The sequence below is a fragment of the Dendrobates tinctorius genome, unplaced genomic scaffold, assembly GCF_039654945.1.
Source record: "Dendrobates tinctorius isolate UK_male_01 unplaced genomic scaffold, ASM3965494v1 ptg000245l, whole genome shotgun sequence".
NCBI classification, from domain to species: Eukaryota; Metazoa; Chordata; class Amphibia; order Anura; family Dendrobatidae; genus Dendrobates; species Dendrobates tinctorius.
The window spans coordinates 6,999,302-7,015,814 of NW_027361912.1; the positions used below are offsets into that span (position 1 = coordinate 6,999,302).

At 45.0% G+C, this 16,513-nt stretch overlaps 1 protein-coding gene and 1 long non-coding RNA gene across 2 annotated transcripts in view; one reads left to right on the top strand and one right to left on the bottom strand.

Moving 5' to 3' along the window:
• Window positions 1-355: 355 nt before the first annotated feature.
• On the bottom strand, window positions 356-782 carry LOC141060797 (uncharacterized). The gene is made up of 2 exons (XR_012222765.1): window positions 737-782; window positions 356-625 (listed from the first exon to the last, which is right to left on the bottom strand). It is a non-coding gene; the product is annotated as an uncharacterized lncRNA (long non-coding RNA).
• Window positions 783-2,611: 1,829 nt separating this feature from the next.
• LOC141060796 (zinc metalloproteinase-disintegrin-like VLAIP-B) overlaps window positions 2,612-16,513 on the top strand; it is a 70,560-nt gene continuing 56,658 nt past the window's right edge. Inside the window, exons 1-2 of the mRNA XM_073557152.1 lie at window positions 2,612-2,769; window positions 6,256-6,335. Coding sequence (XP_073413253.1) covers window positions 2,718-2,769; window positions 6,256-6,335 — 132 coding nt within the window. The 5' untranslated portion in view covers window positions 2,612-2,717. The remainder of the gene's footprint in view (window positions 2,770-6,255; window positions 6,336-16,513) is intronic.

Below are 16,513 nucleotides of genomic sequence, written 5' to 3' on the forward strand. Positions count from 1 at the left end.
CAGATAGTCGCCCTTTAAAGTAGAGGGTCTGTAATCACCGGAAATTAGTGTCACAGCTAGGCAATATTTCAAAAGACGAAGGTTATCCAATATGGCTGGTGGTTCAGGTTCCAGAGGAGCTGAAGATGTGAGAGTATGACAAAGGAACATTGGTGGTTCAGTGGGGGATGACCTGCGGTGCATGTTTAAAATCTGTGACATGTCAGTTTCTCTTGTGGTTACGCTGTTTTAATGTGCGGAATTTCCCCATAAACTTACATTAGGTGCGGAAATTCCGCAGGTAAATATGCCCAGGCATTATAAGTGTGCTTCCGTAGCGAAAATGCACAAAAATCACACGTAATCTGCACCTAAGTATAGCAATAAAACTTTGTATCAAAAACAAAGCAGCTTTATTTAAAACATGATAAATCAAGAAGAGACAAAACACGCAGCGATAAAAATGCATGTTAGAAAAACGCAAATGATGATTTAAATAATAGGTGCAGCATCTAAAATTCACAAAAAGTTCATCATGGAAGCGTAAATGTGCATGTGTGACCTCCACTCTATTCAATCTCTCATAGCTAAGCACTGCCAATCCATGGTGATCGGTTGTGGTCTCAGCATTCCATACTCCGTCGATCTGTGGATTGGTGATAAATTGAACTTTAACATTTTTAGCAAATATACAGTATACAATCTTATTCCTAAAATGTCAGTGTCATACAACGTTACCACACCCAGCCCACCGCACCTTTGCTTCCTCAGTGTAATCTGACCTGCGTTGCATAAAAAAGCACATGTAATCCTCACCTAAGTGTATCAATAAAGTTTTGTCAAAACAAAAAAAACAAGAAGTATAAAAAACAAAGCAGCTTTATTTAAAGCATGACACACCAAACAGAGACAAAAAAAATGTGATAAAAAGAGAGTGAAAAAACACCAGTAATCTAATTTAAATACTTAATAAGTGAATAAACTGAACTCTACTGGATTTTGTTTTTAGGAGGCTCCATAAAGGTTTACACAAAAAGTACCGTATTAGGCGTCTTTCACACATCCGTTTTGCGCCGTTAGGCAAGATTCGGCTTTTTTTTGTAAAACCGGATCCAGCGAAATGCAATGCCGGATCCGGTTTTTCCCCATTGACTTGCATTAGCGCCGGATCGCGCCGGATGGCATTGCGTTTCATCCGTTTTTTGCCGGATCCGGCTACTTGTCTCATTCTGGCATCTGGAAAAAACGGCTACTGTAACTTTTTTGTCTCCGGCGAAACAGCCGGAAGCGCCGTATCCGACACTTCCGGCTTTTTGCCACAATGAAAGTCTATGGGCGCCGGAATGCGCCGGATCCAGAAAAAGACGGATCCAGCCACCGGATCCGTTTTTTTTAAGTCTGCGCATGCTTAGATCCAATTGGCCAGCCCCCAGGAAACAGATATAACCTGCCAGACGGATCCGGTAGAAAAACGGATCCATTTCTACAGTTCTCCAAAATTTACGCCGGATCCGTTTTTTCTAAAAATAGCTGGACCCTGCCTGACGGCAAAAAACTGATGTGTGAAAGTAGCCTAAGGAACAAAGTGAAAAAGGTTTTCCAATTCATTGAAGGATCCAAGAAAACAAAAAGGATTTTCTTTGCACACCATAGCTCAAGGTAATGAAAGTAATATTAGCAAGTGCATGGGAACATAAACAAATCTGCATATATACAAGCTAGAGGGTGCGAGTGATTACCCAGGGTCCAGGTAGCCCCAGTGTACTCCTTGACGCGCATTTCGAGAATCTCTTCCTCAGAAGGGGTGCATGTCCTTGGATCCTTCTATGAATTGAAAAACCTTTTTTTCTTTCTGATTTCACGGTCCTCCTCGTTTGCTATATAGGGCACTTCCATGTTCTTAAATAAAAAGTGCAGAAAATCTGCAACATCAAAAGCTCATCGTGGGAACGTGGCCTAAATATGACATTCTAAAGACCTCAGCTCTGCAGCATGTACTCAACTCCCTAGAATACAATGACCTGACTTATCCATATAGTGAATATTGGGGGTAGCGGTATCCAGAGGATTCCAATATACAGCCTGACAATTTTGCAAACATGTCAGGTGTGTCACCCCACCCAGCTTTCCCGGAGTCCTGACAATACTCTCTAGCTGTTGCAGAGATCTAATTTTAGAACATTTTATTCAACTGTTTTTGCTAGAAAAGCTGTAATAGAACTGTCACCCAGCTTTCCTATAGTCCTGAATGGCAAAAAATAAACCGTTCAGGACTCTAGGAAAGTTGGGTGACGGTTCTATTACTGCTTTTCTAACAAAACTAAATGTTCTAAAACTAGATCTCTCTGCAAAGCTAGAGAGCATTGTCAGGACTCCGGGAAAGCTGGGTGACACACCTGAGATGTTTGCAGAATTGTCAGGCTGTATAGTGTAATCCTCTGGATACCGCTACCCCCAATATCCACTACATGGAGTACTGTATAAATACCAATAACACGGGTCATTGTTTTCAAGGGAGGGGAGTATATGCTGCTCACCTCACCTGGCACATGACAATGTAACAGGGCAGGACTAGGATAGAAAGTACAATAGGGGCAGCTACAAGGAAAAAGCTGTCACTTCCCTCTGGGCAGAGTTGAGTAACCTGTTTGCTCTTGTGAGTCTATAAATTCCTGATCCAGTGCACACAATGCTCAGCGCTCCCTCAGTCTCTACTGGAAGGTGTGAGATCTAGGACCATGCTGAGGACTGGGCTGCTCCTGCTGGCACTGCTGGACTGCCAGCTACTAGGTGAGTCCTGGCACAGGGGGGCTCCATATATCAGAGTCAGTAGTGGTGGGGACTCTACACTACTTCTATAAGGGCTGATTCTAAGTATCTAGGATTAGCTTCAATAGTTTTTCAAAGTTGCCGTAAAGTTTCTAAGCACAGATATTACTTCTGCCGGAATGGGACATAGTCCTGTACTGAGCCAGGTGATTGGATTGGTGAGGACGGGTCGTCTAGTCCAGGCATACATACACCAATGATTGTCACCGCCAGTGACAGATCCTGCTCAGGTTGGGGAAATCTGCTGCTAAGAATCATCTCCTGTCCCCATGTACAATGGTGGCTCTTTCAGATGGACAGAAATGACAACTTGGAGCGCTGCGTCTGCGTCTGATCAGAGTGTGAGCATAATGCGATCCAATTCTCTCGAACGATGAGATGATGGAATAAAAAACGTCTCTGTTCTGCCAGTCTGTTAAAATCGGACTGCACTCAGATGTCATCCGAGTGCAGTCCGATGTTTTCCACCGACTCATTAACATGCATGGCCCAATAAACGGATTGAACTCGGGTATGTTGCAATTTTTTTTTTCTTCTGACCCGGCTTGATCCAAATAAAAGAATCGGACATGTGCACGGCCCCGTAGAATAACAGTGGTCTGGTGTTTTGTCAGATCACTCTCGGACCATAAATACGGCAATCTGCATGAGTCCTAATGATGATTTGTCTGTATCATTGATTGCAAGCTCTTGGGAAATAAACGTATCACTATACAGACCGGTCTGTGAATCAATGCATTAATTAATGAATTCAACGAGTTCATCTGCCCGGTCTGCTAATATTGGGCACAATAACTAATGCTCGCTTATGTGCCGCCATCTAAGTCGTAATATCAATGCTTCTAGAGAATGATACCTCTGTAATATGGCAGGCAGGGCGCCCCCACCAGCCTGTGTGTAATATTACAGGTACACAACCAAAAATCAGTCATCTTTGTGGTTCTGTTCCAAAATCGTCTCCGGTCCTTCAGTCACCATCAAACCTAATTATCGTTTGTGGAATAATAGGGATTATTTGTAACGAACCCAAATATTAAGAAACCTCTGATCCTCAGAGCTGACAATCTAATTTCCCTTTGTCTGGATGTGTCGGTGTACGTCTGCCTCCTGTACGGCGCTGCTACCTGTGCACAGAGTAGTGTCACCTGGATGACGGAGCCTGGTATTAATAATGATTCATGGGCAGTGGTGGCAGCGCGGGCACAGAAATAGCTGGCAGGTGAGTCATGGCAAGGACTAGATTGGGACGGTCTTCTATTCTGTGGGATGGGGGCTTTCCTTACAATTAGGACTCACCGCACAGGAATGAAGAATGACTGGGATTTAGGAAATGATTGGGAGCTGCAGTGCTGAGCGCTGGGAATATGGGCCCTCAGGGGTCACTGGGAATATGGGCCCTCTGGGGCGGCTGGGGATATGGGCCCTCTGGGGCGGCTGGGGATATCGGCCCTCAGGGACCGCTGGGAATATGGGCCATCGTGGGCTGCTGCTTGTAGATACACTCCGAGTACATGCAGGAATGCTGGACTTAGTACATACATCAGGGTCCTGTATGGAGGATGGGGGTAGATACTATCAGGTATGAAAAGTGTCATTTTACCGAGAAGGAATTTCTTGTACATTGTTATGTTGGAAGAAGTTGCAATATTAACGGCAAATGTTGCTGCTCCGACCAGAATCACTCCAGGGTGAAGTCATATAATTACAGAGCTCGTATGATCGGAAAAAAAGGCACATGTCACTCCGGTTCATCCGAGTGGAGGGAGAATGAAGGGTATGGGGTATGGGTGCAGAATAATGCATGATCCAGGCTGCCCCGTAAGAGCAGATTGTTCCTTCCATCAACTGGATCGACGATCAGAACAAGAACGTTGGACATGTGCATAAAAATGCTATATTTTCTTCTGAAAAAAGGATCTACTCCTTTCCTGAACCCACGGACGGACGGCTCCCGCTGTGATCAGGTCCTGAGGTCGGCTATTTCACAGACTATTAGTTGTTATGGTAAAGAAGCCTCGTCTCCTCTACAGAGTGAAGTTTTCTCTCTCCAGGCCGAGGGAGTGTCGTCTTTGTCTTTTGAGAGGGTTTGGAAGAAACCTCTTTAGACTATATTTTTGTGTGGGCCATTTAACTACATGTACAAGTTAATCCTGTTCCCCTTTTCAAGACTAAATATATATGTGACGTCCTCCATGCCCCTTTTCTGTTTTTTTTTTTGGCTCTTCTTTGTACCTTTTCCTATCTCCTGGGCTTCCTTTCGATAAATTAGTTCTCAGAACTTAGCTACATATTCCAGATGATGTTGCACTAGCGCTTTGTAAATTGGTAGTGTTACATTTCTGTCCCGCATGTCCAGATACATATTACAGTAATATCCCACTGGCTTTACAAGCTGCTGCTTGACATTGCGCTGTTGTTTAGTCTGTGATCTTTCTCTACAAGTGACTCTCCTAGTGTTACATCCCCCTAGAACATATGGCGCCTGCAATTTATTAGTAAAATTTGGCAGAATAAGTTGATCTGTTGGTAAAATTATAAAGGTCAGTAATAACCTGACTCGTGTAGCTACATTAGTGCTGTAGGGAGTGGTTTTTTGGGGGGCTTTTGTATCCACTTGTGTTGCTGTACTATGAGCTCAGCGATGACTATAATGTGAGTTCGCCGATAAGTTCTTCATCTATTTTGATAGTTTAGCTTTATACTGACTTTTATGTTAGTGATACCACGAGGAACTGATGATCTATCATGACATCATAATGGAAGCAGGGGTCATATCCTGTCAGACTGGTGATGTAATCGATGTATCAAGGTCAGGGTGCAGAACATCTGATATTCATAGCCATAGTGAGAGAGATCAGCATACGGCCATAACACAACCAATAGAACAAGTGGTTTCTCCAAATTGAGCACAAAATTTCAGTTTTACCGACTACAGAGGTCACAGAATTCTTCACCCCTGTATGACAAGTGTCTTCAGTACTTAGTAGAGCCCCTCTGGTCATCATCTGCTGCTAACATGATGACACCAGCTTCTGATGGCATTCCTCAGGGATCTTGGCCTGGATGATGGCCTCCAGTTCACTAATATTGTTGGGTTGTCAAGCGAGTGGTCCAAAACGTTAGAAGAGATCATTGTCAGTGATGAGCGAATGTGCTCTGGTGTTATCCAAGTATCTTGGGCGTGCTCGTGTATTACGTTCGAGTCCCTGCGGTTGCATGTTTTGCTGGTGTCTCACATCCTCACCACATGCGGGGATTGCCTGCTTGTTATTTATTGCAAACCGCAGAAAGTTTGTAAATTTTGCTAATAATCCAAGTTTCCAATGGGGGTCGTATATCTCTGTAACTGTATCTATACTCACATGGGCAGGAGACATTTTCTTAGGTCAGTGCAGCCGCTGTATAATAAACGCCTGATTAAAACGTTAACTATTTCTTTCCTGACAGCGTTTAATGTACCTGAGGGTCAGAAATACGAGGTGGTGGTTCCTGAGAAAGTCCATTCCCAGCACAAGCGTGATACGCAGGTAATTCACATTCGCCTCCAGTTCTGCTCTCCCCAGTGACAGATCTCCGTGTCAGGCCACGTTCACACTATCAGTGTTAGGTCAGTATTTTACATCAGTAGTTGTATGTGTGCGCCCACGCTCATTTCGAGGCCGTGCACGTCTAGCCAGAATGTGACCACTGTCTCACTGTCGGCATTGTAAAATTCTGACAGCATGTGATACACGGCGCGGGGCAACAGCCATGGGTGAGGTACTCGTCTCTTGCACTCCGGCACGTTTCGTGAAGGTGGAGGTCCTAGCAGGATGTGTGGACTTGTACTGTGATGGCGCTACGCCCCTCATGCCGCATGTGACTGATGTTGTTGGTTTGCCAGGACCAGTCGTTTCACAGTTCAGTGAGGGAAACCACCACCGAAAAATAAACTCTTTACTGAAAGGGAACTTGGTTGGGGATATATGCAAGAGATAGCATCCCGCTTAACAAGAGTCCTTTAGGCTATGGGCACACATGCGGAAATTTCCGCAATATTTCCGCAACTCCCACCGTGGGTAAAACACATGCGAATTCGCTTGCGTTTTTCCCACGAAAAACAAGCGTTTTTCGCTTGCGGAATGCTTGCGCATTCCGAGCGATTTGAAGCATCGCTTGGAATGTGATTGACAGGTTGGTCACACACAAGCATAGTGCTTGACAAGTGTGACCAACTTTTTACTATTGATGCCGCCTATGTAGCATCAATAGTAAAATATAAGATGTAAAAAAATAGAAAATTGTGTTGTTCTCACCTTCTGACGGCCACCGGAGTCCTTCCCGCCTCTCACCACGCTCCCGGCATCTTCCGGTCACAGTAATGCTTGGCGCAAAGGACCTGAGATGACGTAACGCTCACGAGAGTGCGACATCAGCTGTCATTCGCGCAAAGCATTACTGGGACCGGAAGAGATGCCGGGAGTGTGGTGAGAGGCGGGAAGGACTCCGGGGGCCGCCGGAGGGTGAGTATATCACTATTTTTTATTTTTATTCTATTTTTTTACAGGATTATGGTACCCAGGGCCTGGAGGGCAGTCTCCTCTCCTCCAGACCCTGGATACCATTCGCACATAAAGCGCTCACTTTACGCATGGTGGGCATAGTCACATGCATAAAGTGAGCGCTTCAATGCATTCCTATGGGTGCGGAATCGCCACGATTCCACAAAAAGATTGAGCCTGCTGCGGATTTTTCTGCTTTGCGATTCCGCAGTGGAAAAATCCGCAGCATTAGCACAGCATTGCGGAATCCCATAGGATTGCATGGGATGCGGGGTTTTTTTGCGTTTTTGCGACGATTGTGCGCGTAAAAAAAGCCATGAAAACGCAAAAAAAACCACAACATGTGTACACAGCCTTACTTGTTCTACAATTCCACATCTTCTCCCTAAGGAATCAGCATGGCCGAACTTGACTTTCAGCTCTCTGAAGCCTCTGCCCCGTGCAGGAGTTGCAATCTATTCATCTCCCATACTCCATCCGGTTTTTAGGCCCATTAACTTCAAGGTTATCATTACCTCTTGTGGCTCTTCATTCTTTCCCAAGATCCATTTCCAGAAGCTCATTACTTTATATTCTCTTAGTCACTTCTGCTTCGGAGCTCACTATCCCTTTTCTTCGGTCTCTTCTCACTTTGGGTCACCCCAGCATGTGGCGCTGTTTACCTTGAATCTTTAGGTCCACTTGCTATGCACTCCAGGCTCTATCTGACTTGTACTTTCCCTGCAACTCAACCCCTCCTACTCTGGGCTAGTCCCAAATATTATCACTAAGCGTCCCAACGGTCAAACTACAGACATTATCAGTATTGCTAACGCTTTTAAAGCATATCAAGAGTCACACTATACACCACAGTTCACATTGCACCACATAACATTGTACAACAATAAACTTGTTTCTTCAGGAAGGAAATGTGGGCAGCATGTCCATATCCTGACTCGCATACTGTGAGGATTCAGTTTTTCAGTCACATGGAGTGATTGCAAGCTTTAGTGAAAAGCTTGGACAACCCCTTTAAGATTAACTCAAGTCATTAACTGATGTCAAGTTAGTTATCAAATTGCACTTTGTTATGCTGTGGGATCCCTGTGTTATCTGCATCATGGTAAACTTTGGTTCATCTGCACCTATAACAACATGATATGAGGAGTGGACCTTATGTCTGCGGGTGTTGTACATACAAAGAGCTCAGCTCCCATAGTGGTGGTCCCCAAGATAAGCTCTTCGAGATGAACTTGAGCCACTTGGAGAAAATTTGGAACATTACTGAATATGTGCCAAAAAGATCCTTTATTTTTATCATTGTGGCTAACAAGGATGTGGCCGATTAGCTTTCCGTATTGGCAGATGATGTGATGTGTGAGAAGGGGGCTGGCTGAATATTTGTTTCAAAAGCTAAACCACCACCATCAGGATTTGTAATCCAAAATCAGGAGTGGAACAATCAGAGGAAAAATATTATAAACATGTCACCACTTCTGGATTTATCACCTACTCCTGGTTTTGGCTCACAAATACTGAATATGGCCTTAGGACCCATCCGGTGGCGTAACTACAAAGTAATGGGCCCCGGTGCAAACTTTCAAATGGGGCTCCCCCCTCCCCGGGCTGCACTAGGAATTTCGGGGGCCCATACTGGCAAAATTTACTATCACAGAGAAGGGGGATAACTTACTTGCTGAAATGAGCATTCAGTCACCCCCTTTACATTTAGTTCAGGTCATGATGAGCGGAAACAGAAAACTCCATGGAGCACAAACGGGAGGTGGATTGGCCGGAACTTGTGCCAACTGTGAAACTTATGTTAGCAAGGAGACGGCCGAAAACCTCACAAAAACCTTATTTATTATACTTACTGATATAGCACCATCATATTCCACAGCTCTTTGGAAGTATTATCATCACTGACCCCATTGGGACCCACAATCTAAATTTCCAGTCAGTATGTATTTTAGCATGTGGGAAGAAACCCTTACAAACACAGGGAGAACATACATACACCTTGCATATGTTGTCCTTGGTGGGATTGGAACCCAGGACCCCAGCGCTGCAAGGCTGCAGTGCTAACTACTGAGCCACCTAAGGTTTTAACACTTACCCAATGACAGCCTGGGAACCTTTCTTTTTGTAAATTGTGTACTTCTTGCTCCTTAGTGAGATGGTTCAGCTTCATTTGAGTTTTCTAGAGGTTTGTGAAACAAGAATTGTCAAATGTGGCCAGCTAAAAGGGAACCTGTCGCGTGAAAAAAACACTATTCACTGTTAAGTGTTAACCTGAAGATATGGAGTTAATCCAGGGTAGAATTGGGTTGCCTAGGGCCCATAGAACCAGTTAACTCTAGGGGCCCACCCTACAACTATATGCAGATACCTGTCAGCCGTTATAGTGGAGCATCGACAGTAAAACACATGAGGCTCCTGCACATCTACTGTGCGCCCTCATAAGTGGGATGTACAATTAAAGGGTTTTTTTGGTGAAAACAAGTGATCACCTATCCACAGGTTAGGCAGGTGATAACTTATTGATCAGTGGAATCTGACCATTGGAAACCGCATCAATAGGAAGAAGGAGGAACTGTTATCCCCATTTTAAGATTGAGCTGCAGGTCGGATATCTGACCACAGTTCCATTCATCCTCTTTGGGGCTTCCAGAAAACGTGCTGCTACTTGGGGAATGAATGGATCAGTGGTCGAGTTGAATATGCCGCTCCATTTTAATGGGGAATTCTGCCATTCAGTACAGGTCCCAGCAGTCAGACACCCAACAATCAATATCTTTTCACTTATCCTTATGCTACATTCACTCGATCAGTATTTGGTCAATATTTTCCATCAGTATCTGTAAGCCAAAATCAGGAGTGGAACAATCAGAGGAAAAGTATAGTATAAACATGTCACCACTTCTGGATTTATCACCTACTCCTGGTTTTGGCTCACAAATACTGAATATGGCCTTAGGACCCATCCGGTGGCGTAACTACAAAGTAATGGGCCCCGGTGCAAACTTTCAAATGGGGCTCCCCCCACCCCGGGCTGCACTAAGAATTTCGGGGCCCCATACTGGCAAAAATTTCAGGGCCCCCTTGAGACCAGCCCAGGCTCCATCCCTTGAACTGTGCACAGCCCCACCGCTCCCATAAGTCCTCCCCCACATAGAGAATGAAAGGAGAGGAGGGCAAGTGTCTGACTTGCTACACCATGGAATATAATGTCACCCCCCCATATTATATAACACAGCCTCCCCCCATAGAATATAATGTACCCCCCATGGTATATAACACAGCCACATAGTATATAGCACAGTACCACATGGTATAAGGCACAGCATCACATGGTATACAGCACAGCACCACATGGTATACACCCCCCATGGTATACAGCACAGCACCCCCCATGGTATACAGCACAACACCCCCCATGGTATACAACACAGCACCCCCCATGGTATACAGCATCGCATAGTATACAGCCCCCCATGGTATACAGCCCAGCACCCCCCCCATGGTATACAGCACAACACCCCCCATGGTATACAGCACTGCATGGTACACAGCACCCCCATGGTATACAGCACAACACCCCCATGGCATATAGCACAGCATCACATGGTATATAGCACAGCATCACATGGTATACAGCACGGCATGGTATACACCCCCCATGGTATACAGCACATCACCCCCCATGGTATGCAGCATCACATGGTATACAGCCCAGCACCCCCCATGGTATACAGCACAACACCCCCCATGGCATACAGCCCCCCATAGTATACTGTTGTGAACTCATATTCTGGTCTGCCTCTGGTTTCTGGTGAGGGAGCTGGTTGTGCTGACAGAGGAGTTGTGAGTTCTCTTTCCGGGCTCCCTCTGGTGGTGGCAGTAGGTAGTGAAGCTTATCTAATTAACAGAGACCTGCCACCTGATGAAGAGGATTGGACATCTGGAGTCTCAGACTGGATTTAAGACAGCCGACTCCCTATTCCCATGCTGGTGATTTTTTTTCCTGCCTCCTGAGGTCTTAGTTTCCAGCTCAGTTCCTGCCTTCTCAAGCTAAGTTGCCTTTGCTAATGTTCACATTTGATTTGGTTTGGTCTATTCAGTTTTTTGTGTGGTCAGCCAGCCCCAGCTGTGCTGAATTTCCACTCTTATGTCACTGTATGTGCCAGTTTGCTTTTTGTCCCTTATTAGATTGGCCTCTTTTTGTTCTGTTCTCATAATATGCCATAGTGCTGATATAGTGGGAGAAGTCTAGTGGCTTCAGGGTATTTTTTGCTATCAGAAGTGTTGGACATTTTTGCAGGGTTTTTTGGCGTGATTGCAGACAGTATCTTTCCTTTCCTGTCCTTTCTAGCTAGTGTGGGCCCCATTGTTTGCTCAGCCTATTTTCCTACTTGTGTTCGTGTTTTCATCTTGTCTCACCGTCAATACATGTGTGGGGGCTGTCTATGCCTTTGGGGTCTGCTCTGGGGCAGTTTTAGATTTCCTCTTTTCTTTCTTTAGGCTTATTTAGTCCTCCGGCTGTGACAAGGTGTCTAGTATCATCGTAGGTACGCTCCACGGCTACTGCTAGTTGTGTGGTTAGGATCAGGCGTCTGCAATCTGCGTAGTTACCAACCTCTCTGGTTTTCTGTGACTTGGCTTGGTCTTGTTTTCCTCCTCGGTGACCCATTCATAACAGTATTCAGCACAGCACCCCCATGGTAGACAGCACTGCATGGTATACAGCACTGCATGGTATACAGCCCCCCATGGTATACAGCGCACCACATGGTATACAGCACCGCATGGTATACGGCACAGCACCCCCCATGGTATACAGCACCGCATGGTATACAGACCCCCATGGTATACAGCACCTTCCCCACGGTAAACTGGTATTCAGCACAGCACCACCCATGGTATACAGCATCACATGGTACACAGCATCATGGCACACATCCCCCATCCCCCCAAGAGTGTCCCCACAGTCCTGGCTGTACTGTTGCATTAAAAAACACTCTCCTCACCTTCTCCTTGCGCCCACGCTGCTGGCTATTCCTGTCTCCTGCTCTGCCTGGCACACAGTGAGTGTGCAATGACGTCATCACGCACCCGCTGTGTGTCAGAGGCAGAGCGGAGAATGATGGGATAGGGAGCATCAGCTGACGCTCTCTTCTCCATCATTGCTTTGAACTGTACCGGCATCATAGACGCCAGTATAGTTCAATGCGGCGGTGGGGGGGGTTGGCACTGACATGGTGCCTCTCTGACCCGCCCAGCCTGCCTCGCCGCTGGGGCCGATGCGGGCCCCCTCTGCTCATCGGGCTCCATACACCAGTCAGGGCATTAATGCCCTGACTGGTGGCCCTGGGGCCCAGGCCCCTTAGCGCTCAGGGGCCCCGTCGCAGCTGCGACCGCGGGTGTTACGCCCCTGGTCAAATGTTGAAATGTTGTGACCTGATGTCAGTATGAGGCGCATTGCAGTGATATTGAAAGGCTGCAAGCATATCAAAGGACACACTTGTTAGCATGCAGCCCCTGACCTGTCGGCAGCCATTGAACGCCATTGGCGTGTGCCACACGCCAATGTGCCACTAGCATGCGGCCTTTGATAGGCTGGCAGCCATTTTAATGTTACAAACTATGCGTCACACGTTGAAACGTACAGCCTCTGATAGGCCCATGGTCGATGTAATGACCGCGGTTACTGGCAGGTCCCTTCTTTATCCAGAATGGGGGCCCAGTGATCGTCCAGTGTCCTGCTGGGACAGTCCGACTCTTGGTTAATCTGCAGGTTAACGTGTAAAGAAAAAGCCAGTCAGCACTGCCAAAACTACTGCCGATATAAAGCTGTCATAGCCATACTGCTGATAGAGGCTGAACCCTGTGATCTCGGGTGCTGGTACAGAAGACAAAGTATATGAATCCACATGGAAGAAAAGAATAGCATGGCACTCACCGATCCAGGCGAAACAGTCCGCTTTATTTAGCAATCCACATTAAAACTTCATGGCTGGGAGGCTGGAGGGAGGAGTGAGCAAAATCTGATGACGGCTGTTTCGTGCCTACTAGCGCTTCAACGGGTCAGTGAGTAGAAGTATATGATGTGGGGAATTATACCATGCCACCTTATGGCTCCTCCTTCTACAGCTGCTACCATAATGACATGAAATACATAGACATTTAAAAACAATTAAAGCCAAGTCACGAACGTGAAAACATACAGAAATTTACATAAATGTGTAGGGAAAAATCTTTTACGCTATAATCTAGTTCATCAGATTCCATATACACACATTTATCTGCAAAACTATTTTGCTATAAATATTTATCACTGTCTTGCACGCTGAATGGACAATCAAAGGGGATATTAAATTAAACATTAATAATATGTAACCTAATTAAACAAAAATTATGCGATCTAAATATAGCGATAATAATCAAAGAACAGACATGTAATGACTGAAATATACTCAATGATATATCGTTCTTACTTATGGATACATGCCCTAATATTAATTATTATATTTAATTTACCCGGTAAATAATCTTCACATGGTTATAATATTATCTACCATCTTTACAAGCAAAATATTACTAAGAATACCGCAAACGATAAGTGACTATTATCAGGGAAAAAGTGCTACAGAAAAATGGACATGACCACCCTATCATTAAATCCTATGGGACTCATTGCATTAGTCTGCATAATCCACCTAGCCTCACGTCTAAGCAGAAGTTTATGTACAGTACAGACCAAAAGTTTGGACACACCTTCTCATTCAAAGAGTTTTCTTTATTTTCATGACTATGAAAATTGTAGATTCACTCTGAAGGCATCAAAACTATGAATTAACACATGTGGAATTATATCATTAACAAAAAAGTGTGAAACAACTGAAAATATGTCTTATATTCTAGGTTCTTCAAAGTAGCCACCTTTAGCTTTGATTTCTGCTTTGCACACTCTTGGCATTCTCTTGATGAGCTTCAAGAGGTAGTCACCGGAAATGGTTTTCACTTCACAGGTGTGCCCTGTCAGGTTTAATAAGTGGGATTTCTTGCCTTATAAATGGGGTTGGGACCATCAGTTGTGTTGTGCAGAAGTCTGGTGGATACACAGCTGATCGTCCTACTGAATAGACTGTTAGAATTTGTATTATGGCAAGAAAAAAGCAGCTAAGTAAAGAAAAACGAGTGGCCATCATTACTTTAAGAAATGAAGGTCAGTCAGTCTGAAAAATTGGGAAAACTTTGAAAGTGTCCCGAAGTGCAGTGGCAAAAACCATCAAGCGCTACAAAGAAACTGGCTCACATGAGGACCGCCCCAGGAAAGGAAGACCAAGAGTCACCTCTGCTGTGGAGGATAAGTTCATCCGAGTCACCAGCCTCAGAAAGCGCAGGTTAGCAGCAGCTCAGATTAGAGACCAGGTCAATGCCACACAGAGTTCGAGCAGCAGACACATCTCTACAACAACTGTTAAGAGGAGACTTTGTGCAGCAGGCCTTCATGGTAAAATAGCTGCTAGGAAACCACTGCTAAGGACAGGCAACAAGCAGAAGAGACTTGTTTGGGCTAAAGAACACAAGGAATGGACATTAGACCAGTGGAAATCTGTGCTTTGGTCTGATGAGTCCAAATTTGAGATCTTTGGTTCCAACCACCGTGTCTTTGTGCGGCGCAGAAAAGGTGAACGGATGGACTCTACATGCCAGGTTCCCACCGTGAAGCATGGAGGAGGAGGTGTGATGGTGTGGGGGTGCTTTGCTGGTGACACTGTTGGGGATTTATTCAAAATTGAAGGCATACTGAACCAGCATGGCTACCACAGCATCTTGCAGCAGCATGCTATTCCATCCGGTTTGCGTTTAGTTAGACCATCATTTATTTTTCAACAGGACAATGACCCCAAACACACCTCCAGCCTGTGTAAGGGCTATTTGACCAAGAAGGAGAGAGATGGGGTGCTACACCAGATGACCTGGCCTCCACAGTCACCAGACCTGAACCCAATTGAGATGGTTTGGGGTGAGCTGGACCGCAGAGTGAAGGCAAAAGGGCCAACAAGTGCTATGCATCTCTGGGAACTCCTTCAAGACTGTTGGAAGACCATTTCCGGTGACTACCCATTGAAGCTCATCAAGAGAATGCCAAGAGTGGGCAAAGCAGTAATCAAAGCAAAAGGTGGCTACTTTGAAGAACCTAGAATATAATACATATTTTCAGTTACACACTTTTTTGTTAATTATATAATTCCACATGTGTTAATTCATAGTTTTGATGCCTTCAGAGTGAATCTACAATTCTCATAGTCATGAAAATAAAGAAAACTCTTTGAATGAGAAGGTGTGTCCAAACTTTTGGTCTGTAGTGTAGGTCTCCCCCCTGTGGAGGCAAATCCACTTTCTCCAAACCCGCAAATACCAGAACATTCGGGTCCCCTGCATGTGCCTCTCTGACATGATGAATCAATCGCGGTACACCCTTATTCGACATGATAGATTTATAATCTTCCCTAAAACGGCCATATAGTGGCCGTATGGTCTTCCCTATATAGAAGTATTTGCACGGGCAGAGCACTACATAAACGACATAATTCGTTTTACATGAGATAAACTCTGCTACAGAATGGCTTACAGCCCCCATGTGAATAATTTTGTCCGTTAAATGGAATTTGCAATACGGGCCATGGCCACACTTATGGTTTCCTTTCAGAATGCCGGTGTGTAACCAATTCACACCATCCTTCCCGATGCGATTTTTTTTTTTTTTTTTTTTTTTTTTTTTTTTTTTTTTTTTTTACCAAGATGTCCCTTAACCTGGTTCTTCTTCTACGTTCTTTGTCCCTTTCTAGGATATGTCAATTCCTCCTAATCGAGGCGCGGATCTGTCGATCCATAGGGCCATATTGGAAACAAAATGTGAATTTCTTTTTTAATGTTAACCCCTTTATTTCTTGCCACGAATCCATCTTCTGTGGCTGCTTCTCTGTCTACTCTCTCCAACGCTGATGGCAATAATTCATCTGGGATACCCCCTTTGTTTAAGCCTGCTATACAGTTCTGCAGATTGTGTCATATATCCTTTTGTTAGTGTTATTAACCCTACGTGTTCTGAGGAACTGACCATAGGGCAAGGATTTTTTAGTGTAGGTGGGTGGAAGCTGGTGAAGTGCAACATAGAA